This window comes from Neopsephotus bourkii, unplaced genomic scaffold (assembly GCF_033783945.1).
Source record: "Neopsephotus bourkii isolate Nb327-2 ecotype Australia unplaced genomic scaffold, CSIRO-AGI_Nbou_v1 NB_1600, whole genome shotgun sequence".
In the NCBI taxonomy this organism is placed as follows: domain Eukaryota; kingdom Metazoa; phylum Chordata; class Aves; order Psittaciformes; family Psittacidae; genus Neopsephotus; species Neopsephotus bourkii.
Window position 1 is genome coordinate 325,655 of NW_026902076.1, and position 25,654 is coordinate 351,308.

The 25,654-nt window shown below is 45.1% G+C and overlaps 1 protein-coding gene across 10 annotated transcripts in view; it reads left to right on the forward strand.

Moving 5' to 3' along the window:
* The window catches only part of EXTL3 (exostosin like glycosyltransferase 3), a 154,647-nt gene that overhangs the window by 113,327 nt on the left and 15,666 nt on the right, over positions 1 to 25,654 (forward strand). For all 10 annotated transcript variants that reach the window (XM_061372158.1, XM_061372155.1, XM_061372152.1 and 7 more), the window contains one exon: positions 3,758 to 6,382. In XM_061372158.1, coding sequence (XP_061228142.1) covers positions 4,235 to 6,382 — 2,148 coding nt within the window. In that variant the 5' untranslated portion in view covers positions 3,758 to 4,234. The remainder of the gene's footprint in view (positions 1 to 3,757; positions 6,383 to 25,654) is intronic.

Sequence of the window (25,654 nt, forward strand, 5' to 3'; positions counted from 1 at the left end):
GGTAACATAGCAAACCTGTCATTTGATGAGGAAAAGAAACTAAGGATGAGTATGAGTGCCTAGGGACAGAGTTTGGGAGCTCTAATTTAGCGGATGCAGGATCCCTGTGGCTTTTCCTTCTGGGAAGTTCAATGCATTCTGTGTCACCATAGTCTGCCTAATGGTTATTTGTTCCTGTGTTAAGCATTGGAGGACTGCAAGTTCAAAATTTTGAGGCTCTTCTCACAAATATGCTGAGAAAGGAACAGTGTTTTCTTCATTTTATAGGGAGATGGATAAAAGGAGGCATAAGCAGGGAGGAATAGGTGTGCTCAGGGGTTTGAGTAAGGACCTTTGTGGCTGAACTTTGTGGCATAGTAATGACTCCACAAGCATCCATAGATCAAACCACCTTGGCTCTTTCTACTAGAAATGCAAAATTAGGGAGAACCTCAGGTATTCCCATGACTCCTCTGGCACAGGCAGTGCCTACTGTAGAGTTAAGTAAAGCTGGGAACACAGCCTGAGGTTTGAACTGAGATCTGACAGCATACTCCAAGAGCAGTTTAGTCTCACACCCCTGTGCCATGGGAGAAGGAACTGAAGGCTGCAGGTCAGTCAGACTGGCATTTGGAAAGAGTCTCTGATAATTGCTGAGCATCTGATTTTCCGAAAGCTCTTCGTGCCACATCTTTTGTGCGTGCCTAATTAGGTCTGTCAGGCAGCAACACTGTGTTATGATGTCAGCAAGAGTTTCTTGGTGTGGGACTCAGTCAGTTTAAAGGACTAAATAGTACTTGGGAGGGAGAGGAATGAATTGGCTGGAAAGTCTAGCAGCTAGCCTGTTTCTTCTCCCAACTTCTTTTGAAGAACTATGGAAATCAGCAGCCTTTTTTTTTCCAGGGCTCCTTATTGTTCTTAAATACAACACTGAAGTCTGTTGGAAAAAACACAGATTGGGTTTTTACTTTCCCTCTTCTTTTTGAAGTCCTAGTAACAATGTGTTACAACCTCAGGCTCTATCGAGTTGATGAGGAATGAAGTCTTAGTAATGAAGAAGATTCTGAGAGTGTGTCTAAAGTGCTTGCTTTATTGGCAGCACATATTTCATACTGACAGTCAATACTTTTAACTGATCCCAAGACATGAGTGTTGCATTTTATATCCCTCCCATTCTGCTCTGGTCTTTTCCATGTGGTCTTTCCCAAGCTAGTGGCAGAGTTGGTTTGTCAGCCTCAGGTTTCTGAGCATATGCTTTTTTTTTCATTCACAGCCCACATTTTTAGGTCAGGAGGATAAAGTTTGTTCCGTGTCAATTCAAGGGAAGGACCAGAGGAGCCACAGGAAGGATTAGGTGGCAGAACAGCTGAAGAGGATCATGTGTGGGGTGATGGATTTAGCTTTTCAAGGACCCTAGTTGCCATTTTAGGGGGTCCAGTTTGCCATTTCATTACTGTTTAGGGCTCATAAACAGACAAAGTAGCTGCAAAGGAACAAGATTTAGATGTAGTCACAGCTTGTAACCTTTGGGACTTATTTTATTGCTTCTGGGGCATCAGTTTTCTCTGGCCAGTCCAAAGTAACATGTCCACGTGCCACCTTATTCTGCCTTAACCACATTTATGATTCCTTGATTCTGTGTTGTTTCAGTACCTTGCAGGATCAGACCACACTTACCCCATGTCACCCCCAAATGAAAAAACAGCAGAGCTTGTTTTCCCACATGTGCCTTGAAATTAAGCTGGTTTTTAGGTTCACTGATGTTCATGTGAGTGTGTGCACTGCTAGTTCCCTCAAGAAAAGGATTAGTAGGGTAGCTCTCATCTGGGCAGCTGTTTGCAGAAAGCTGGTAGCAATTCTAGGATCTTTGCAGCTCCTATGAGACCAGGTTGAAATAGTAGGGGCTGACCAATTGGTACACACACACAACAGTGATAGCATGAGCTTTATTTCCTGGGGAGAGCTTAGGAAGGAAGGGGGAAGAGCAGGAGAAAGAAAAATAGACTTTAAAAGCTTGTTTAATTGTGATTATTTTTGCCTTCAGTTGCCTGGTTTGTACACTGATGCGTGCTAAAACCCTTCTGTTGGATAGCAGCAGTCCCAGAGGCGTGATGCAAGTGTGCTGCTAATGCCAGGGCTCCCTGGGCCTGACTGACAGCCCTATGCAGAAGCACTAGGGATTTGCATTCATCACCAGGCTCCCTCTCAGCCTGGGCAAATGCAAGTTGGTGTACAGAGAATAGTATTAAAATGTCCTGCCAGCAGAGCTGAAGCCTCCCCCATCTGCCTGCAGCAACTGCACTGCCAAGATCCAAGAAAGCTGATTTAGCCTTTTGCTGACTTTTAGCCCTTTTATCCTCCTGGCTTTCTGAGATTTACACCAGTGCTGTTTGCAAGACAATATTATGAATTTAAAATCTGCCTTAATTTAAGTGTCCATACTGCTGTACAACTCAGTTGTGGGTCAGGCTGGGGGGTTCCCCCATTAGTCATGGGGCTGTGTAGCAAAGTAGGCCTAGGAACTGTGTTTTATCACTGTAGTTGTTTCCCTTTTCATTATGATTTTTCCTGTTTAAAAATAAATCTTCCCTTTATGTTTTCTGGCACGCACTTGTGTACTACACTGAAAATTATTCCTGACTTCTTTCTGCTCCTTTAAGATGAACTTCTCTTTTTCTTTGGACTGTTTTCGGGTCTCTGTTTCAGCTGAAGTTTACTTCCTCACCTTCTTTCTGCTAACTCTTGATGAGTAGATGAGAGGAACATTAAAGAGATTTAGTGAAAAATGACCATCACTAGTGTAGATGACTTTCCTCTAATTAAAAAGTGAAGCGGAAATTAATAAGCTTCTCTTGTGGCTCTGCAAGAGTCAGTGCTAAGCCCTGCACCATATTCACCAGTGGGAAGTCCAGTATATCAGAGAATATCCCAGGAACTTGGGTATCTCGGAGGATGCTAATAAAAGGGGAGGCAGAGATTCTAGTGGCAGCATTTTCATTTGGCCTAGATTTAAATCTAGGTACAGACTAAAGACTCAGAGCTGAATTTACCACATCCTTGCCTTTTTATACCCATGTTAGGTAGGCATTCAGTGTCATCACAGAGTTTCCCAAGCAAAAACGCAGATCTAAGCAAGCTTATACTGTGGTAGTGCGGTATTCTCTCCCATGTGCAGCCAGTCACTAGAGGTAATCATAAGCAGCATGAGTACATTCCCTTTAAAATTTCTTTTGCAATGAGTCAAAATTTTCCATCAGGAAATGAAGGCAAAACACTTAATCTAAAAATTCCTCATCAGCTCTAGTCACTAGACCAGAACAATAGTCATTACACTCAGTTATGCAGTGCAAATTCACAGCAGTGCTGTGTCCCAGGATCACAACATGCCATTTAAAAGGTGGGAAGAGAGAGCAGGTCTACATTAATATCTCTGTTTTGTACATGAGACTTGCAGATATTAAGCAGCTTTGGTAAAGTTACACTACAAGACAGTGGCAGGGGCAGAAATAGGAAACCAGATCCAAGGGCTGTGATTTTTTTTCTTGTCTGGCCACTGAAGCATGTAACCCTAATGAAAAGCAGAGTGCCCGGAGAAAACCATGTGTCCTCATCTAATGAATCCCATCACTTTGTCAGGTTTACTGGTGTTAACCCCAGAGGTATTAGACATATGCAAAGGTAGCTCTTCTGCAGAGAGCTTTTAAAAGCTAACAGTGTCTTAAGTCATTAAGGGGTTGTTTTGTTTGCATTATCTGAATATATGATTGTTCTCTTGTAGGAATGTCAGAGCATCAGCTGTGCGGCAGCGATGAGAGAGACTGACATTCATATGAGTCTCTTCTGGCTTCTTCTCTACAATGGCTGGTGCCTCTGCATATTCATTGGATGGTAATGCAGGATGTCGAGAGCAGTGGTGGAGTTTGGCTTGATCCCATTGTGTTTTTCTTCTGCCAGCTGAGACTTTGAATCACCATGACAACGCTGTGACACTTCCAGCAAAGGTTACCTACAGACCAGGGGTGGGCTGGGGGTGGGTGAGAAGGTCAATGATCAAGTCTAACGGGATCAAAAGTTGTGCCTGCAGCAAAACAACTGTAGAAAAGCTGCCAGCACGACAAGAAGATGGAATTCCCCTTCTATTGGCTTCTCATTAAGCAGGCACAATAACATCTTTTTCTGAGAGACCCGCTATAAAAACTGTTTTGGTTATGGCTACTGATCCAACGTGATTGGGCGCGCAGCGACTTTTGAACTCATGACTGGATATACGATGTTGCGGAATGGGGGAGTGGGGAACGGAGGCCAGCCGTGGGTGTTGAGATGGTCCAGTAGGATCCGGCTCACGTGGCTTAGTTTCACCCTCTTCATTATCCTCGTCTTCTTTCCCCTCATTGCTCACTACTACCTAACCACCATTGATGATGCGGACGATGCCGGCAAGCGCATCTTTGGCCCTCGGACTGGCAATGAGCTGTGTGAGGTAAAGCATGTGCAAGACCTGTGCCGCATCCGCGAGTCGGTCAGCGAAGAGCTGCTCCAGCTGGAAGCCAAGCGGCAGGAGCTCAACAGCGAGATCGCTAAACTCAACTTGAAGATCGAGGCCTGCAAAAAGAGCATTGAAAATGCCAAGCAGGACCTGCTGCAGTTGAAGAACGTTATCAGCCAGACTGAGCATTCCTACAAAGAGCTGATGGCTCAGAACCAGCCCAAGCTCTCGTTGCCCATCCGGCTGCTGCCAGACAAAGACGATGTGACCTTCCCCCTGCCAAAATCCAACCGAAACTGCAGGCTGCACAACTGCTTTGACTACTCACGCTGCCCGTTGACATCAGGCTTTCCAGTCTATGTCTACAACAGTGATGATTACCCTTTTGGTAGTTCCTTAGACCCTTTAATTAAACAAGCCTTTGAGGCAACTGTCAGAACTAATGTTTATGTTACTGAAAATGCAAATATTGCTTGTGTGTATATAATTTTAGTGGGGGAAATGCAAGAGCCCGTAATGCCAAAACCTACTGAACTAGAGCAACAGTTGCACTCTTTGCCATATTGGAGGACTGATGGACATAACCATCTCATCATCAGTTTATCAAGGAAATCAGAAACTCAGAACTTCATTTACAACATCAGCACAGGGCGTGCCATGATTGCCCAGTCCACCTTTTACGATGTCCAGTATCGACCAGGGTTTGATATTGTGGTATCACCTCTGGTCCACGCTATGTCTGAACCCAATTTCCTAGAAATCCCACCCCAGGTGCCGGTCAAGCGTAAATACCTGTTTAGTTTCCAGGGGGAGAAGATTGAGTCTCTCAGATCTAGCTTGCAAGAGGTTCGCTCTTTCGAAGAGGAAATAGAAGGCAATGCCCCAGCTGACTACGACGATCGGATCATTACTACCCTGAAGGCTGTTCAGGACAGCAAGTTGGACTTTGTTTTGGTGGAGTTCACATGTAAGAACCAGCCTAAGGCGAGTCTGCCCACTGAGTGGGCTCTGTGTGGAGAAAGGGATGACAGACTAGAGCTACTGAAGCTATCTACTTTTGCACTGATAATCACCCCGGGGGACACCCATTTAGTGATCTCCGCCGGGTGTGCCATGAGACTGTTTGAGGCTCTGGAAGTTGGAGCCATCCCAGTGGTTCTCGGAGAGCAAGTTCAGCTACCCTATAATGATGTGATCCGGTGGAACGAGGCAGCCTTAATTATACCAAAGCCACGTATCACAGAAGTGCACTTTCTTCTGAGAAGCATTTCTGACAATGATCTCCTTGCCATGAGGAGGCAGGGCCGCTTCTTGTGGGAGACCTACTTCTCCACCTCTGACAACGTGTTCAGCACGGTCTTAGCTATCATAAGGACTCGAATCCAAATCCCAGCTGCTCCTATCCGAGAAGAAACTGCTGTGGAGATTCCCCACCGGTCTGGCAAAGCTGCTGGTACAGATCCCAATATGGCAGACAATGGTGACCTGGACTTGGGGCCTGTGGAAACAGAACCACCATATGCATCTCCTAAATATCTCCGCAATTTCACCCTCACTGCAATGGACATCTACAGGAATTGGAATTCTGCTCCGGGGCCTTTCCACCTTTTCCCCTATACTCCCTTTGACCCTGTTTTACCATCAGAAGCAAAATTTTTGGGGTCTGGGACTGGATTTCGACCAATTGGCGGAGGAGCTGGTGGCTCTGGGAAGGAGTTCCAGGCTGCCTTGGGTGGTAACGTCCCCCGGGAGCAATTCACAGTAGTGATGTTGACTTACGAGCGGGAGGAAGTGTTGATGAACTCCCTAGAAAGGCTCAATGGTCTCCCGTACTTAAATAAAGTTGTGGTAGTGTGGAACTCTCCCAAGCTTCCCTCTGAGGATCTCTTGTGGCCAGACATTGGTGTCCCAATCATGGTAAGAAAGATATAGCTACTATGGTCTTGCTTCGTTGTGGGGTTTGTGCATTACAGTTAATTATAGCTGTTCTGTAGTGTGTCAGCTCAGCTTAAATCATCTAGGGCAGCATTCATCTTGCACGTCTGTAAATATCTGTACCTGATCTTGATGCTGTATCACTGGAGAAAAACAGGGAGATTACAGGTATGACTCATCTGACCCATTTTAGGTGTTTGTGTGAGAATACCATGGCTCCTGCTCTTGGAAGGAAACCAGCTTTGAAGGGAGGTGGATGGCTGTGCTCTGTGGATGTGTTAACTTGGGCAAGATGAATTCCTGTCCCGAGAGAATTCATTTGGTGGCTTTGGGTTACAAAACACAGGAGCTGTTGCCCAGAAGAGCCTAAATTGTAAAAATACGTGGTCTTTAGAGTTGCTAGGTGTTAATGAAACAATAATTATTTGTGTGGAGCCTAATATGAATCTCAAGGCTTAAAGCTAGAGATTCTTGTTTATTGAAAGTCTTTGCTTCGGCTCTTTAAGTGTCACAGTGTGGGGACAGTTGGCACCTTGTAAATACCTAAACAGTGACTGTTTCTGCACTGTACCGGATAAATCTTTCATAAAAACAAAAAAGAGACCCACCTAGTGCAAACAGCTTGAAAGACATTTATCACTTTATATTACAAGGGATGGCAAAGAGGAAAATACAAGCCACAGCCACTGCTCCAATGCTTCCATGCTCCAAAGGTTGTAATTGATTTTTGCTTAGGTTAGGATTGATTTTTTTCCCCAGCCAAAACTTGAAAGACCAACACTCATTCTCATGCCAAGCTACTCACTTGCATATTTGCAGTGTTGCTTGTAAGGAATTAATTCTCCTTAAATTATTACTTATATATGTATGTATTTATTTTAGGACTTCTCTGTCATCTCAGCATAGTTTTCTGCACTGGCCATTGTTAAAAATCAATATTAAGTATAAATCTTCACATGCCCTCGTAAAGAGAGCACAGAAATGGAGCCACTAACAAGAAGCAACACTGTGTTGGCTGAATCTGGTCGTGTTTAGAGGACAAATGGAAGGATAATGCCTTACAAATTGCGGAAGGGAAAAATAAAAGGGGAGATGGTACTTAAGTACACAAGCTGCGTGTGGTTTATGTGACAGGACGCTACTAAGCTTAATAGCAGTGTGAGTTTTATGCTTCATGCAAAGAGATTCATTGATTTAATATTTCATTTTATTATTATTGTGATGAATAAATCCTTCTGCTCATATTTAAAAACCCGTATGGTCCAGGGACAATGAGGAGAGAAAATTGCTTGGATAATTGCAAAATAATCTTTCACATTAGTCCTGTTGAATGCCTGAATTCTGCAAAATCTTTGTATTGTGCTGCTGGAAAACTGTGTACTCCTTCAGAGCTGAAGAGTGGGGATTGTTCTCCATGGAGCTGCTAATGGATGTTATTTGTGAAAGAAAACTATATTTCTGTTGATGGAAGTTAATGGCTTTTTTTACTCTGATCTGCATGTCTGTTGTCTTGGAGGCCCATTGGCTTTTGGGGGGACTTCATCACACATAGAATCATAGAGTTACAGAATCACAGAATGATTTGGGTTGGAAGGGGCCTTAAAGCTCACCTAGTTCCAGCCCCCTGCCAGTGGGGGCTAGACCTAGACCAGAGGGTTGAGTTTACATCTGAGTTGTGTGTCTCCTTCAAGCCACCCGCTGGGGTTTGTTTGCTGTGGGCAATGTTCAGTACTGCTTGGTTCAACAGGGAGAAGTTGTCCTTTGGAGTGTTGGATGGTAACATACCAAGTGCCAGAGAATGGCTGGAGCCCAGCGAGCTTCTGCCATTGAGGTGATAATAGGTATGCTTCCTTCCCATTTTTTGAAATCCCATTTTTTAAAAGAACCCAAGTCTCCTGGGATCTCTCATAACAGTCTCCAGGCATCTATCCCACCAAAATGCTTGTTGCTAAGGCCCTCTCTGGACTGGGTGTTTAAGGTGTTGGGTGTCTGTAGTATTCATCTATATGGATGGTTTAGTGTGGTAGTGATAGAAAATCTTACCTGGCGTTCATCCGTCAGTGACAGATCCTAAGATCCACTGTGGAAAAGGGCAGGAAGAAGTTGGGAAGTGGAGGTGAGGTTCTGTTTACGCCTTGGTGGCTGTGACGTGGGTTGTGCTAGCCAGGGGAAGAGGCAGGTGGGTACTTGGGGTTGGCAAGAAACACAAGCCCATATGACTGCTGATGTCAACAGAAACTGCAGAGCTGTGAATCTGGTTTTCCTTGCAGGATTATGAGTGTCTTTTGATGGGAAATACACAATTCTCACAGATCTTGAAGCAGTGCTGTATCTCTGTGTAACAAACATGCACCCAGTAACACTGGGGTGCAAGGAATTGCCCTGCATTCAAGTCCCAGAGCACAGAGCTATGGAGAGGAAATCTGGGGGGGAAAGAGAATGGGTGGGAGTGGATTTGGGTGCTCCTCCTTACAACTGAAGCTGGTCTAGGCACCATCTGGCTGCAAGGAGCAGCAGAACAGTAGCACATGTGTGCCAGCGTGATCCACAATCAAAGTACCTGAAGCCAGAAGGTTATTGAAGAAAATTGCAGCCTAATGAGACACAGCAATGTATGTAGCATTTCTGGGCTGAAAGAGCCCTTGGAAGCATAATATGGTCTGGAGAGCCACCAACATGCTCCAGCAGCGCAGGGGGACGGACACTTAATCTGTGTGGCTTTGTGCTAGCAGAATAACCCAGAGGAGAGCTGAGCTTCCTCCTTTAGCCTTACTGCATGACCTTATCTCATTGATCAGTTCCTTGAAACTTTTTTTGCAGACTGCTGCTCAATTGTGATTTGGTTCTCCGAAGCAGGTTATGGGGTTTCTTTTCCCTGGTGGGTTGGGATTTAAGAGCAAAGCTTAAAGCTGTGTTGGATCTTTGAATTATTTCATGGATAATGAGATAAACAGGGCTACAGAATGTATTTGATTTCTTAAAAACTCTTACTTAGATTTCTTGTGACAGCATAATTTACTGAAAAATTGGTAAGATTCCTTAGCTGCACAGGGATCTCTGATAAAGTATTCTGGCCTTGTACAGAGCCTGAAGTGACTAGGTGCAAATATAATTTAATGTGAAGTTGTGTGTGTAGTCATTCAAGGCTGCCCCTGGAACATATGTAGGTAGATTACCCTCTAATTTAAAGTGCCTTTGTGCTGGAGCTGAGCTATAAAAATTGTTCCCATCTCACGTTAAATAGCATTGCAGCAAAAAAACAAAGGTTGTGAGTGAGAAGCCTTGTTTGTGCTCTCTTAACAAACTTGCTTTCTGCAAGTGTATGTATCTCTAGCAGTCCATTAGAACTTCCCCAGGCAAAATCCTGGAGATCATGACTACCAGTGACAGTTAAGCAGTTAACCACTGCTTAACTTCTGAGCACCTCCCTGCAGGATTTACACAGCATTGATGCATCCTTCAGGATAAGTACTTCAAGATGTCTGCAGCATCTGGCAATTTAAAGAATTAAAAACTGCCTGGACAGCCAGTCGCTGCCAGCAGTTGAGCTCTGCTCTTCTGTAGCAAGGGTAAGAGTTCTGTACGGTGCATTTCTGTGGCCGCTGCAGTCCCCACCATGGTGCTGCTTGCACCTCACCAGCAAGTACTGCTGCTATTGCCATGCTTATGGGGAAGAAAAAGGGAAACTGTGTTAAATCCTGCTCTGAACAGGTGGAAAGACTGCACTAGGGTTTAAGTGAGGTAGTACTTGGCTGTTGCTCCTGCACTGTCCTTGTGTGAACTTTAATCTTGGAAGGATTTCCGGTGGCAGAATAAAGGAGAAGTGATTAAGGAGAAAATCTGGATTAATCCTGGAATAGAATTCGAGCCTCCCCTTTCAGCATCTTCATGCTCATGATTTCTAAATAGCGCACAGGCAATGACAAGAGAAGCCTCACTCTTTGCTTCACAATTCCTTGACAGCATTTTTATCCACATGAATAAAAGTAAAGGGAAACAAATGAAACAAAACACTCAGGCAACCACATACCCAACCCACACAAATTCTAATAAGACGCACCCAAAGATCTTGTTGCGCTTTGCAGTGTGCTCAGCACCAGTGTGCTGCTACTTTCTGGTTGCTGTAGGGCACTTGCTTGAAATTCCTTGGCAGACTTGCAGCATAGGTGCTTAATAAACCCAGTACATGGTTTTAACAGCTCTTCAGATTCCCTAGAATTGATTCACCATCCATCTTCCATACAGCTCTGAGCAGGACATGGAGTAGGGCAGGGAGAGAGAATTAATTTTCCCTATTTCTGCTTTGCTTTTAATCCTGAAAACCTAAAAGAATGAGCTGAGCTTGAACAGCCAGAGTTACCTGAAGAGGTCTTTTTTTAATATATTGAATATGTATTTCAGGAGGCTGCCAGCGCTGCGTGTACCTTCGGTTCAGTGGGGAGAGCACAAAGCCGTGAGCAGTGAGGTGATTAAGCTGTGGAGCAGCTTGCACTCACAAACAGCCACAGATTCTCTAATGCAGCAATTAAATTACCCATTTCCCTTTCAGAAACTTCCTTAAAGCCCCCCAGGAGTTGCAGTCCAAGCCAGGAAAGCAAACTGTGCACTCAGCAGCCTCCCCTTACCACCCATCCTGTCCACACTTCTCAGCCTGTGGTTTGTGCCCTGGAGATGGCAGGAGACGAGATAAAGGAAGACTGAGCTCAAGAGAACTATAAAATTGGTTATAATCTTCATTACAAAAAATACTTGGCCCTTTGTAGGCCCCCTCTGGCATCCATTTCCAGCATACTTGGTTTGGTCTGTCTCTTAAACTGGATAAAAATGCCTTTTTAACACCTCTTTTCCTGTCTAGTAGAGTAAGGAGAAAGCATCTCTTTCTAAGTCAAGGTTTTTCCAGCCAAAGAGAGAAGAATTGCTGCTTTCAAACTACAAGGGCTTAGTACTGTGCTGCCAGTGCAGTCATCTCTGCTAAAGGCTGCAGAGGTCCAAGCAGCATGAGAAAAAGGCTTGTGGAAGACAGATGGCTTCGTGGTGACAAATGCTTCACCTCTGTGCAGGGATGTTTGAACCTGGAACAGTGATTCCCAAACAACATTGTTCTTATTTATTCAATCCAAATCTATTTATTAAATATAAACTGAAAGAGGGTAGATAAAATGCTAGGAAAAAGTTCATTACTGTGAGGTCCTGGCACAGGTTGCCCAGAGAAGCTGTGGCTGCCCCATCCCTGGCAGTGTTCAAGGCCAGGTTGGATGGGGCTTGCAGCAACCTGGTCTAGTGGAAGGTGTCCTTGCCTGTGGCAGGGGATTGGAACTAAATGAGCATTAAGGTCCCTTCCAACCCAAACCATTCTGTGGTTCTATTTCTCAAGGCATGTCTTGGTTTTTACCTTTCCTGAGCCCTTTACACACAGCTTGGGGTGGCTGCTGACTTTATTGTTCTCAAATCCATCACTCTGGGGCTGGGGGCTGGTGGCACCATCTGAACGTTTGCTGGCTTCTCAGCAGCCCGCCTGCAAACTTCTCAAACAACAACATTTCACCTGAGATTGGAGCTGGTTGGGCTCTGTTTGTTAGATCAGGACTATCCAGTGGTGTCACTGTTTCACTTTATTTTGAGCTTGTGTAACATCTTTCCCACTTCCCCAGTAATGACTGGCTTTTGGCTGGGTTATTTTACAAGCCCAAGGGCTTTGTGTGGGCTACCAGTGTCACACATGGAGCATCACCTGTGAACCCAGCTGAGCTGTGAAAGGGCTTCCCACATTTGGAGCTAAACCTTATTCAGCCCAAAGCAATATTTTAACAACCTGTGCTCTTGCCCTAAGAAACTACAGCCCACATTTGTCTTTCTTTTCTGCATGCATGCAGGTCCTTCAGTGACAGAGCCATGGCTGGAAAAGCCCTGCAGCAGTTTTCTTTCTCCTCTTCCTCTGGGGTTAGGTGGTGTGTGCTTGTAGGCATTTCTGAGCAATTTAGTTGGGTTCACTGCCAATGCCAGCTCCTGTGGCTTTCAGCAGTGACTAATCCTTTCCTTCAGCTTTGTTATAGGGTAAGTAGCTGGCTTTGATCTCTGCAGCCAGTTCCAGTGGCGTAACGTCCTTTTCTGCTGGCTTGGTGGCCGGCTGAGAAAGCTCATTCAATTTAGCCGCTTGTTTAAAAAGGAATAATCGTTGGAAAATGTCTAATCCGGAAGCCTTGCTGCATCTGCAGACCTCTTTGGCTGGCCACGGTGTTCCTTGAAATGCCACTTGTTAATTAGGAGCAGACTGGGGGGAAATGCCGTCATGCCTTTCCCTTCTGTTTGGGCAGCATCTGTATAACCGTAGTGTGCTGAGCTCGCTGCTGAAGGACAGGTACCTTAGGTTTGCACATCCTTTCTAGCAGAAATACTTGAGGGTGCTTTGCAGTCTCTGCTTTAAGGAGCATGTTTGGGTCCTTAGATGATGCTTCTGGCTAGGAAGAGGAGGTTCAGCCCCTGGTCAGACTGTAATGTGTGTAGCATACCAGTGTGGCAGCATGAGCTTCTCTGCTTGTCCTTCAACATCAAGTTTGGCTTTCTGGTAAGAGCAGAGCCAACCTTGCAAGCTAACAGTTCGCTCAGGTCACCAGTAACTTGAGCTGAGCTGGAGCAGTGTGCATGATCCAAGGTGAGGTCCTCACTGAGACCATGAGCTAAAAAAAAGAGTAAAACTCTGTACTGATCACACTGCCGTTTCAGTCCATCCTTCTCCTTCCTAGGAGCTTTGCATAAATACCAGCTCAGGTATCCAAGCACATACCTAATCCTTCCTTGGATGGATGACTTGTGGTTTTCTGGACTAACTCACCTGCTGAAGCTCTTTGATAAATCAGAGCTTTACAGCGGGCACTTACTGCTTTTCCCTACCTTACCAAAGCTTTTGTATGTAAAATCAGGAAGAACCCAACTTAATTTTCGGGTCCTGGGCTGCATACGGGATTGGAGAGCTAACAGGTTTGCTCCCAGAAAGGACAATTCAAGTTACGCTTTCCATGACAAAACAGCTGAGAAAAACACCTTGTTTCTTAGCACCGAGTCACTTTTAAGCAGATTTGCACCATCCATGTGTTAAATGGATCCTATCCAGTTACTAGCTCTACCATCAGGTTTACAGGTTGAATTACTCCGTGAGAGCGATTTCATACACCAAGGCAATGTTGCAGGGAATGTCTGTGGGCTGCTGCCGGGTACGTAGCACCACCTGCTGCTTGCAAAGCAGGGTGCTGCTGGAGAGGCAGGTCACTTCTCAAATCCCTGCGAGTTTTCCTGTCTCTATATATTTGTACTGCCGTATAGCAGAAAAGGAAGGAGCAAATTTGCTGCTTAGTTTACCTGCGATGCTAAAATCCAGATGCTTGTCACTGCAGGGCCGGTGCAAAGGCGCAGCGATGCGTGAATGTACACTGATAATGTAACAAGCAGTCCTGGTTTCTTAGGGATTTGCACTCTGAATATTAACTCAAACACCCTTGCAATACTCCACTGCCGCTGCCTAAAACCACTGCTTAAGTCTCTTGTGTGCCATATGCTGATTTGTAGCAGTTTTTCCATAGACAAAATGTTACTGTCGCCTCAGATCTCTGGGTTCCCTTGGCTTAGGATGCAGCTAATGGGGTCGGTGAGCAGAAGGAAGGCATTGCTTTGGAGCACTGGATAGGGAAAAACAAGGGAGGGAAGCATCCCTCACACTACTGTATACATAATTGGATGTTTTTTCTTGCATAGGAAAGCTTGAAGGTGTCACGGGAGCCAGTCCCTCTGTGTTGAAGCCTTTAACCATTAGCATGAAAGCTGTCTGTGCATCATTAAAACACTCTCCATTCTGGAGCGGTCTTTGTCACAGCAGCTCAGGGACAAAAGCAGCACAACAGAACTTGGCACCAGAGTCAGTGCAGCAGCAAAATACCACGTTATATTTCCAGGGCTGGATTCCTGTTATTTCTAGGGTTTGCATGGTGTCCTGCATGTGCCTGTTCAAATAACAACAGACTATTTAATGTCCCCAGGTTAACCCAAATTATTCCATACAGTGGAACAAGATGGGTTGGAGAGGGAGTGGAAGGAGGCTGAATGTGTGGATGCATTTTCTTTTATTTTTTTCCTTTGTTTTCACCTTCTTCCCTTTCTCTGTGACTGTTACTCCGACTCATACTTGGTTCATGTGGTGTGTTGATATCCACTTCACTGTGAGCTTCTCCCTTCTTCCAGCAGTGTCCCAGATCCTGGATATCTGCATTTCCTTCCTTTCCATGCTTTTTTAACTGTCTCAGTGGAGTGGTTTTGCTGTGCAAAATCATTTGCTTCTGTATTCTGTACAGGCTGCCTTGTTTGTGAAGCAAAGACAGCCTTGTCTCCCAGAGCAGCTGTAACTTCATGCTGTACCACAAGAGATGGCACAGGAGAGGAGTGTGCCATAGTCACCAAGGTCATGAATTTGGCTTTGGCTTTGGCTTGTGGGTATTAAATAAATAGGACAGAAGAAAATCTGTGTTGTTAAAGTTTGCTGGAACAGGAAGGACCTTGTAGGACATTGGGACGTCAAGGAGGCAACTGTAAGGGACATGAGAAGGTTATAAAGAGGAAAGTAACTCTTGGATACAAGGTTAAAGAAAGAAATGAGAAGCCAGAGACAGATTTTAATCGCTGCTTGTTCTTATGTGTCTGGTGTAGCTCACAGATGCCTCCCTAAGCTCTATGGAATCGATCAGCAAAGATATTGCAGTGCTCAGATGGAAGATGGTGACTTATTTCCAAGTTTACCAGTGGGCTGGCACAGCAGCCACAATATTATTCACCTCCTGGACAGTCTCTTATCCCTTTTCCACATGATACCTGCCTGTATCTGGCGAGGAAGCAGATTCTGCTCTTCCTTATCTAATTGATGGATGCTTTTTCTTCAGTTTTCTTAAAATCAAACGCTGTGGTAAGTGATAAAGCATGATGGATCTCCCTACCATGCTGTGCATACAGAGTGCTCCCCTATCCAAAAAGCAGTGCCTGGCTCCATCCTGTGCTTCTGGAGGAGGAGGTTCATCTTGTTTGAAAAGTGGTTGATGAACAGAAAGGTGATGGAGTAGCTGGGTTCAGAACCGAGGGCTGGAGCTTTTTTCCCCATTGTCCTGACTGCTGGATCCCTGGAATCAGTACTGTTGAACTGCAAGTACCTGGAAGGGATGGAGGCTTTTTTTTCCTGATGACAATAAGGGGATGCCATTTTAGAGAGCATAAGAAAGTCAGGGGGAAAACTAGTAGTTGTAGGTCACTTCCATGCATTGAAATCCTTCAGTTAGTGAAAATCTGTGTTAGCCTGTGAAGAAAGGTGAGGGATATTTCAGTTCTGCAATTGGCAAAGTGACCATAGACAAGGAGCTAAGGGCACCTTAGCCCTTAATAATAAGGTAAATAACCAGAGGGAAACTGAGGCACAGAAAACAGCCATGCCTGGTCATTAAGCACACAGTTGTGCATCTCCTTATAAGCTCACAGAAACACTGTTTTCACTATTCCCAGATTTCCTGGCAGCAGAAGGATGGGAAGTGTGTTGAAGCTGTTCTTAAGACTTCCCAGATAACACTTTCAGATCAAAATAGTTTAACAAAGTCTTCAGGTTTCTGAATGCTTATCTGAATTGAGTTCTGAGGGGTTTCTGAGGCTTGTTTAGGGAAGGGAAATGTTTTTTGTTCTCAACACTGAAAGTTTAAAGCATTTTGGGCAGGGAGGTTTGGTTTCCAACCTCTATGTGGAAGGGCTGGCTAATCAAAGCTTTGATCTCCCAAGCTGCCCAGAGTCCTGGCTGGTGGAACCTGCCTTATCTTGACAGTCAGAGACAGCCCCATCTTTTACTGTGACAGAAGAGAACTAACAGGGAGTAAGAAAAGCGCTTTTCTGGGGAATGTAGCAGCTGTAAGCTAGATAATTCTTTGCAATAAGGCTCATTTTCCTCTTGCTCTGAATGCAGGTGACTAAGCAAATTAGTTTCAAAACACTGGTAATAATTAGGTTGATTTTCTTAGAAATTTATAAAAGGAATTGTTTTTAATTATGCCTCTTTTATGTAAACTTTGTAATTTTTAACACATGCTGCTCCTTAATTCCCAGCCTATACTGTGGGTTGTGGGGGGTGGTTAGGGTGGTCTGTATTCATCCCAACCACGTGTTTGGCAGCAATATGTTAACTATGTCTTGATGGAAGCATTTGCTCCCTCTTGATTTTGTTTAACTTTTTAATTGACTAGCAGGAGAAGTTTAAATAGATCATTAAGTAATGAAAGTCTTGGGGCAAGCCAGGCATTGAAGAACATGACATTGCCCACCTCAAAACTCATGGCTTGGAGACTGTGGGGATGGTCCTTCTCTTGTGGTTGCCTTCTCCTCTCCTGGATGGAATATGGTGTGCTGATGTGAGACACAGACCAGATGAAGTAGGATTCAGCCAAGGGTTCCAACAATTAGGATCCAGCAATTGAAGCTTGTGGGCAAAGGAAAGATCCTCAGAAACCCATCTGAGGCTTGTATCCTGGTTTGACATCAACTGGCTCTGCCATGTTGAATGAGGTGTTTATTGCTTGCTGAGGCAAGATTGTGTGTTTGGTGAAAATGCCTTTCCCCTTTATTAGTCAGAATTCAGGGTAATATCTTGACCATATTCCCTGATATTTGAGGTGATAGAAATGGCTTTTCTTGATGTGCTGTACTTGTGGAACAATAAGAACAATGAGAGATAAAAATGCTGATTAGGGAATCGTAGGATGGGTTTGCTGGTTTTTCTTCTTCTGGCATTACACAAAAGAGCTCTCATCTCTAGATAATGGATTTGAAGGTAGACACGCATGGCAGAAAGCTGTCGTTTCATCCAGACCCATCAGAACCTTCCCAGTAAGAACTCAGCCTTCTCATCTCGGAGGTCCCCGGAAAGCTTCCAGTCTGAAATAAATCCAGAAGCGGGTTTGCGTGCCTGAGTGCTCCTTATGGTTGTTGCTTCCAGCCACGTAAGCATTACTAAGTCCTCTGTCCTCTTCACATCAAAAAAAATAACCTACCTGCAAACTTTATGGTTCTTGGCTCTGCTTAAATACCAAGTTTATATCCCGTTTTTTCAATAGCTGCTCAGTAAGTTAATAGTCTTACCCCAATTCCTTCCTCTGTTAGTTGAGACGTAATGTTCATTTTTATGCCATCAGCCCCGTGATAGGGATGCCTGCACCTAAGTGCTTCTAGGATGGGACGCAACAGCTTTAAATGCTGAACAGCATCACCACGTGCGTGTCATTGGGTATAATGTATTCCAAACAGTGAGGTGTACCACTTTTAACAAATCTAAAAATAATTGCACCTGCTCTGCCAGGCGTTTTGTTTTACTGCTGTAGTGGAAATCCTGTTTGACAGGTACTGAGTAGAAAGAGAAGGAACCTGCTGAAGAAGTAATTGCACAACAATACTGAGGATTTGCACTAACGAAAGCCTCAGTTAATTAAAGTAGCTGGGCTATCAGCCAAAGAGCAAAGTGTGGAAATAAAAGCTCTGCTTCACTCAGTGAACAGAAAGAAGATATTTCCAATAATCCCCCAGGACTGCATCCCTTGGGTTTCCAGCACTTTCTTCTTCCACTGGAGATGCTCTGACTCTCTCCTGTGCATTTCTGTATCTCTTAAGATGGATGTTGCTGTGTTTCCTTCCCAGTGATGCTGATGACCTCTTGTTGCACTGCAGCTGATGGCTTGGCAAGAAGAGGATACTTCAAGAGTGCTCTTAAACCACCTTGCTGACTTTTTAATGCTCTCCATCTTGCAGATGAGATGTGACAGCCCTTCTCAGATGCGTCCCTGAGCTCTCAGTCCATTTTCAGCCAAACTTCTTAGCGCAGACCAGGGGACTAGAAACATGTCCTTTCCAATGAAATTAGAAGCGCCTGAATTAGTTAGTGGAGTCTTAAGAGTGAAGGGTGGAGAGAGATCTGGGCTTCAGTTCTTGAGAAGTATTGGGGGTTTCCTTGTTTTTTGTTTTGTTTTGTTTTTTCTGTAAGGTCGGGGAGTTGCAGTTTGTGCATCTTTCTTAGGCTCTTGCATGGCTGTTCAGGTTCTTGTATGTCTCATCCAAGGAGGACAACATAAGAGATTGTACCTGGCGTGACACATCTCTGATGAGCACTCCACCTACATACTGCAGCTGGGAAAGTGAGGTAGGGACAAGCAATACTCCTGCCAGAATAAGGTGAGGTTCCTCCCAGTTGGTTCCTCTGTGAGCTCATCAGGTTTTTCATCTGTACCAGCTGGATTACACAGCAATTCTGTCATTAGTTCCAGTACAGGACCAGGCTAGTCCTGGCTGTAGGCTCTTTCCTGGACTGTTTTCACTCTGCTGCTCTGAATTTTACAAGTGGCTCTGAAAACAAATTAGCCCAAGCAAGCAGCATGTGGCAGCCCTGGCTGCAGGTATCACTCCAACCTCGTGCAACTCTGCCCTCCGTGGTGCACTGCCAGCTTCCTTATGGTACCCAGGATGGATCCACGAGATGAAAGCTAGTTCAGAAGAGTGGTCACTCCAGCCTGATGTCTGACGTGCCTGCCCCTGGGGACTGGCCAGAATGCTGTGAGGATCTGCAGCTCCTCTGCTGGCAGGACCAAATTCCTGCTGGGATCCCAGGGACTAGAGTTGGCTTAAACCTGAAGCAGAAAGGGGGTATCAGTTCCCAGGCTCACTGGCAGTATGCGCATCTGTTTCTGAGCTGTTGGTATTTACCAGTCTAACTCTGGAAAGCTTTTGGTACCCACAAGCAGTTTGAATCCACCACCCCTGAGCTCCAGGCAATAGTACTCCACTTTGTGAAGAGTTCAAAGACACTGCCTGCCCTCTTTCTGTCTCCTTACATGTTCTCTTTTGCAGCAGCAAGGGCTGGTTAGAAATGGCATCTCTGTGTTTTACCTAATATTAGCAAAACTGCTTTAGTGCAGAAAATGCAAGGCAGGTGTTCCCATTTCATCAGCTCTTAGCTCTCCCCAGGGATCTTGTCTGGGTGGGGAGTTCAGTGTTGGATGCAGACACAGAGCTGTAACAGCTATGCTGTAGAGATGGGGAGGTCATAGCAGGGAAAAAGCTTCCCCTCAGACTGAGCTTATTGGGGATAGACATGGGGGGGGAATGTGTGTGATGGTTGACAGAGACCTGCTAATTTTTTCTTTTCCAGTATTAAGTGATCCAGAGCTGTGCTTCTCCAGCCCCAAGCTTCTGGGTCTCAGTCTCACACATACAGCCCTGTTGTTGCACTTCACTTAATTGATGCTGCACTCAGATGTTGGGTGAAATCCATCAATTTTCATGACTTAGAATCTGTAACAGCAATATTCCTATTGTGTGGGACTGACCTTTGAGAATCCTCTTAACAGTTTATTTCCATCCAAAGATCTTTGAGTTGCTGGCAAACATTTGTCAACCTAGCAGCTGCCCTGCTAGATTAGTAGAGGATACACAGCACTGGTTCATTAAAATACAGCCACATTGGCTTGGAGCATACCAGTAGTTTTAAAAGTGCTTTATATCATTACCGCAAGCTTTAGAAGAGTAAAGTGGTTTATCCAACAACTTTTTTGTCAATAAAATTACTGCTCTAACAGCTGAGGGGTATTTGGAGATGAAGAAGAGGCACAAAGAATGAAGTTTAGAGTAGACATAGGCTGCCAGAAAGAAAAGCTTGAACATGTAAAGGGTAAAGTGAAGGCTGAGAAAAACAAACGTTTTTCTGAGAATATACTTTTGTTGTTAGGGTGAGTGTTTCAGTGCTGTCACCAGAGAAGTCACAGAACCAGGACCAGAGAATCACAGAATGGTTTGGATTAGAAGGAATGTTAAAGCTCATCCAGTTCCAGCCCCCTGCCACAGTAGGGCCACCTTCCACTAGATCAGGTTGCTCCAAGCCCCATCCAACCTGGCCTTGAACACTGCCAGGGATGGGGCAGCCACAGCTTCTCTGGGCAACCTGTGCCAGGGCCTCACCACCCTCACAGGGAAGAACTGCCTAAGAGCTCATCTCAATCTTCTCAGTTTTTAAAGCCATTCCCGCTTGTCCTGTCTCTACAGGCCCTTGTCAAAAGCCCCTCTCCAGCTTTAGGCATTGGAAGCCTTCTCTTCAGGCTGAAGAAGCCCAGTTCTCTCGGCCTGTCTCCATAGCAGAGGTGCTCCAGCCCTTGGAGCATCTTTGTGGCCTCCTCTGGACTCGGTCCAACAGCTCCATGTTCTTATGTTGTTGCCCCAGAGCTGGATGCAGGACTGGAGGGGGAGGTCTCATCAGCAGAGTAGAAGGGGAGAATCCTCTCCTTCGACTTGCTAGTCATGCTGCTGGTCATGTTGAGCTTCTTGGCAACAAAGTCCTTCTCAGGGCTGCTCTCAGTCCATTCTCTGCCCAGCCTGTATTTGTGCATGATTGTCCTCCCTGCAGAAAGTGGGATGTGACACCCCACATGGCCTCTTGCAATGGCTCCTTACAGGAGTCACACATGGCAGGATAAGTGCTAAGCCTCACTGCAGAATCAGCGTCTGGTAATGCCTTACTGCAAGCTGGTTCAACACCACCACTTCTGATTTGCAGCAAAAACCCTTCAGACAGGATATTTCTAATTTATTTGTCTTATTTTGTCTTAAAGAAGACCAGTTGTTATGTACATACATCCCTGCTTGCATTCAATTTGTGTGTGCTCTTGCTACAGACACTCCTGCTGTTGTCTGTCATCTCCCCCGTGTTCTTGAGCTCTGAGCTCTGGGACCGCTTCTGGGCTGGGCAGAATTTAATCTGAATTTTCAGACCTTGAATACCAAGACAGGATTTGCCAGGTGAAAGCAGGCTTGCAATATTCATCTACCTGCAACTTGAAAGAGCATCAGTAAAGAACTGTAACATCTGTCGGAACATCATGCCTTTGGATATTGTCTATTTCATTGCAAGAAAACAACCACCAAACCCCAGCAAACCCAAAATTGGGGTTATTAATATCAGAATCCTGAATTTACAATCTTCCCTCCTCAGATTGCCTTCTCTGGTTTCTCAACAAGCAACTTGTAAATCTGGCTTGTAATCCCAAATTTGCTAATGGAAGTTTGGTCATGAGCTTTTCTGTCCCACACTTGCACTCACTAGCTTTTTGATGAAAGCTGCCATATAAAAGCACACGGCAGAGTTTCAGAAAGTTGAGAAAGGAGATGAAGTGATGGGAGACAAGGTATTTGAAAGCCTCAGCTGCAAGAGACAGCATGTTATCCATGGGACATTCTTTAGAGCAATAATTGTAAAATGAATAAATCCAATCGCACAGGCGTCTCAACATGCATCTTTGATTGCACAGCCACTAACAGCAACATGCAGAGAGAATAAAAATGAATGTCCAGATCCCTTCAATGTTAAAATAAGCATTCTTTTCCTTTTGTTTCTCTAGAAGGATGCAGCAGCTGCACCATATAAAAATGAATAAATAATCAGTTATGTTTGTATCACAAGCTGTTTTCTCATCTCAGAGATGAGCAACCCACTGGTAGCTGTAGAGTAGTTTAAAGACAGACCAAGTCTTTGCACATATTACATGTATGGACACAGTATCAGTTTAGAAAAAGGATTTCCTGTAGTATCTTCCTGTGTGGTTTTGTTCTCAGTGGGGGATAATTTATGCTTGGTTTTATGTTGCATTATTTAATTCCGTGTGTTTTAAAAATGCATCTGCTTTGCCAATTTACATGCAGTATATGCTGCCTTTGGAAGGCTTTGTAGCTAAATACCCTTCCGGTGAAACTCTTTTCATACCTCTGGAGATGAGTCTTAAAATAGTCTACAAATCCTTTTCATTGAAGTTTTGAAAGTGCCTTACGTTGGAGGTAGCAAAGCACAGAAGTCTGGAGGTTCAGGGCCTAAAGTGGGGCTGTAACTGTTTCAAGGTGAAGAGGAAGCTCAGAAAGAGTAGCCAAATAATTAATACATGAGAAAAGGGATAACAGTAATTTTCCAATCCATCTTTACAAGCAAAGATAAAAGGGAAAACAAGAAGGTGAACGATTGTCAGGGGAAGCCACTGTAAAAACCAAGGACATCTCATCAGGCCACGGATGAGTGAAGAAACATCTCGCTAAGTGTTTCTAAAGAGCTGATTTGGGGTGGCTGTTCAAATAAATGACTGGTATTTTCAGTGCAAGTGCCACCAAATTAAACAAGAGAGCAGACTCCATAGGATAACTGAGTTGAGTACATGGTAGGTGAAAACTGATGTAGAAGAGGTCTGGGAGCATGCTTCAGCTCCAGTGCTGTCTCTTGCCTGCTCTCCCCCTTGCCCAGCCACAGCAGATGCTGGTGTGGCACCATCCAGACCCAAGCACGCATGGCCTGGGCATCATCCAGATTACTTGGAGCAGAGCTGGGAGCCAGCTGGGGATGGCAAAGCTATTTCATGGGGAGAGACCAGTCGTAAGAGGAGCACATTCCCTTGCGGATGCACCTCTCAATGCAGGTGGATCCGAGCAGCCTGCATCTCCCTCCAGGATGGCTTTGTCTAGGGTAATAGGACTTGTTTAGGAGCTGTGGTTACATCTGTGCCCATTTGTCAGTATCCTGTGTATTTCAGTGTGTTAACCGTAGGATAATGGCTGAGGATCATTGTCTTAGCAAACATCCTAAAGAGCTGCTTTCCTCATCTGTGTTTTTGCTTTTGCAAAAAACATCAATTATCATAAAAGCTCACAATCAAAAGAGCTTCCATTTCTTTACAAAATGCCAACTTACAAAGATCTGCCAGTGCTGGTGGCATTTCTGGAAGGATATTTAACAGCATGTTTATGTGCGTGTCAAAGTGCAGGGCTGCAATTTCCCCTGGATTTGCAGCTCATCAGGAACTGTCAGAAACGCCCTGTAGTTCCATGTCCTGGGGGGCTCATTTTCTCTGAGCTTTTGGGTCCCAGCCAGGAGTAGTGGGAGTGTGGTTGCAGGGAGGAAAAGCATCATCCCAGAGGCTTGGTTATGGTGGAAAGGCCACGCTAGCATCCCATCTTCTGCCTGCTGCAGGAGCCTGGCAACATCATATTGTATAAGGCAAGGCCAGATTTTTTTCATTCTCATGAAATGAAGAATTGCTGGTTGAGCTCAAGGTTTGAATCTGTGCTCTTTGCTGTGGTTTTGGCTTTGGAAAGCAGGATGCTGGCCAGTACGAATTGGATGAATTTCTGTCCTTTGCAAATGGGGAGGATTTTCTCCTGATGGGAGTTGAGATTGGCAGGAGGAAACAGTGCTGTGTGGGCAGGGCAGGACACCAGGGCTGCTCAGTTTGATGCTGTGTTTTCGGGAGGCAATTGAGTCTTCAGAAAGTACTGCTTCAGTTGTCCTTGGCAGTTGGATGTAGTTGTCCTTGGGCAGTCAGATAGATTGGAGGCCTGGGCTGAGAGCTGCAGTGATTTTGCCAGCTTTGCGGAGTGTCTCAGCTTGCCCAGGAGCAGGTACAGATAAAATGCGGAGAAAATGGAGGAAAAAAGACTGAGGTCTTGGTCAGACGCTCGTGATTCGCATGAACATCACCTAACTGGGGGGGGTAGAGGGCTGCAGAGATCTTCGGTGGCATCTGTAGTGATTGGCAACAGCTTCTTTGGCTTCTCCTTGTCAGCAGCCTTGGCAGAAAGCTTGGCTTCTCATCATGCAGCCAACATGCACATGTGGTTTTTGCCTGGGGACTGGCCTCTTCTGTCTTCTCAGTTCCCTGACATGTTAAACAGGAGGAAGCTAACACAGAGTACAGGAGAAATCAGGATCAAAGTCATCTTTGAGAAAGTGAACCTCAGGTGTGTAGGAGCCTTTCCCGATGCCAGAATCCCTGCTGTAGCTGGGGTGTTTACAGTGTGCAGTATCCCTGTCTGACATCCTAAACTTGTCAATTCATTTCCAGCTGGTCAGTGCAAACCTGTTGTGACAGCCACACTCCTGATAAAATACACGGCTACAACAGTGATGCAAGTGCCAGTCTGATCTAACGCCTCAGTTGCAGAGGGAGCAGGGAATGGAGTCAGCCATGATAAAAAGAGACATGATTTATTCTCCTTATGCATACCTGAATTTGTACACACAGAACTCGTTCTAGGGCATTTAGTAAATAATCTCAGCACTCGCATGCTGATGCATAGAGGGAAGAAACCCTGCTTGTCATGGTTTAAGCCCAGCTGGCAACCCAGAACCACACAGCTGCTTGCTCACTCCCTACCTTTCTTCTTCCCACTGCTCCCAGAGGGATGGGGAGGAGAGGAAAAGAATGTAACTCCTACAGGTTGAGATAAGAGCAGTCCAGTAACTAAGGTATAACGCAAACCACTGCTGCCACCAATGATAATAATGGTAAGGGAAATAACAAGGGAAGAGAATACAACCGCTCACCAACCACTGACCAATACGCAGCCCAACCCAAGCAGTGATCTAACCCTTCTGGGTAACTGCCCCCAGTTTATATAGTGGGCATGATGTGCTGTGGTATGGAATACTTCTTTGGTTAGTTTGGGTCAGGTGTCCTGCCTCTGCTTCCTCCCAGCTTCCCCTCCTGGCAGAGCATGGGACTCAGAAAGTCCTTGGTCAGTGTAAACATTACTGAGCAGCAACTAAAAACATCGGTGTTATCAGCGCTGTTCCCAGGCTGAAAGTCAAAACCACAGCACTGCACCAGCTACTAAGAAGGAGAAAAATGACTGCTACTGCTGAACTCAGGGCACTGCTGTATCTGATAGTCTGCAGGTCCTAAAGGTCTGATCTGAGTAACTTTCTTAATTGGAGGATGTCCATATTTGTCCAAACTAGCAGTTGAAAATAAGTGTCTGATTTCAGAACAGTTTCAGGGATGCTTGGTACCTGCGTGTTTGTCCTGTCTGCTGGAGTTTGCCATCTCCCAAAGTCTTATAACAAAGCTCTTTCTAACCTCTAGTAAGCCACTTTGGCTGAGTTTTCATTGTTTTCCTTTCCACATTAGCAGACACACGTGCTGCAAGCCTGCAGGTCAGTGGGAGAGCTAGAGAAGTCTTGGCTTCCCATGTGTTTTCTGCAGAAAAGAAAAACCATCATCAAAGTAGACAGGAAGCAGCCTGCTCAGCTTGAAACAAGGGTATGGGATATGGGTGGCTTGAAGAGCACCAGTTCCCAGGTGTTCCAGTCTTGGCTTCCTTGATGGGTGGTGGAAATGATGATGGTGGTACCTCTGGAGCCAAGTCCAAGTGGTCAGACTGGTCACTCAT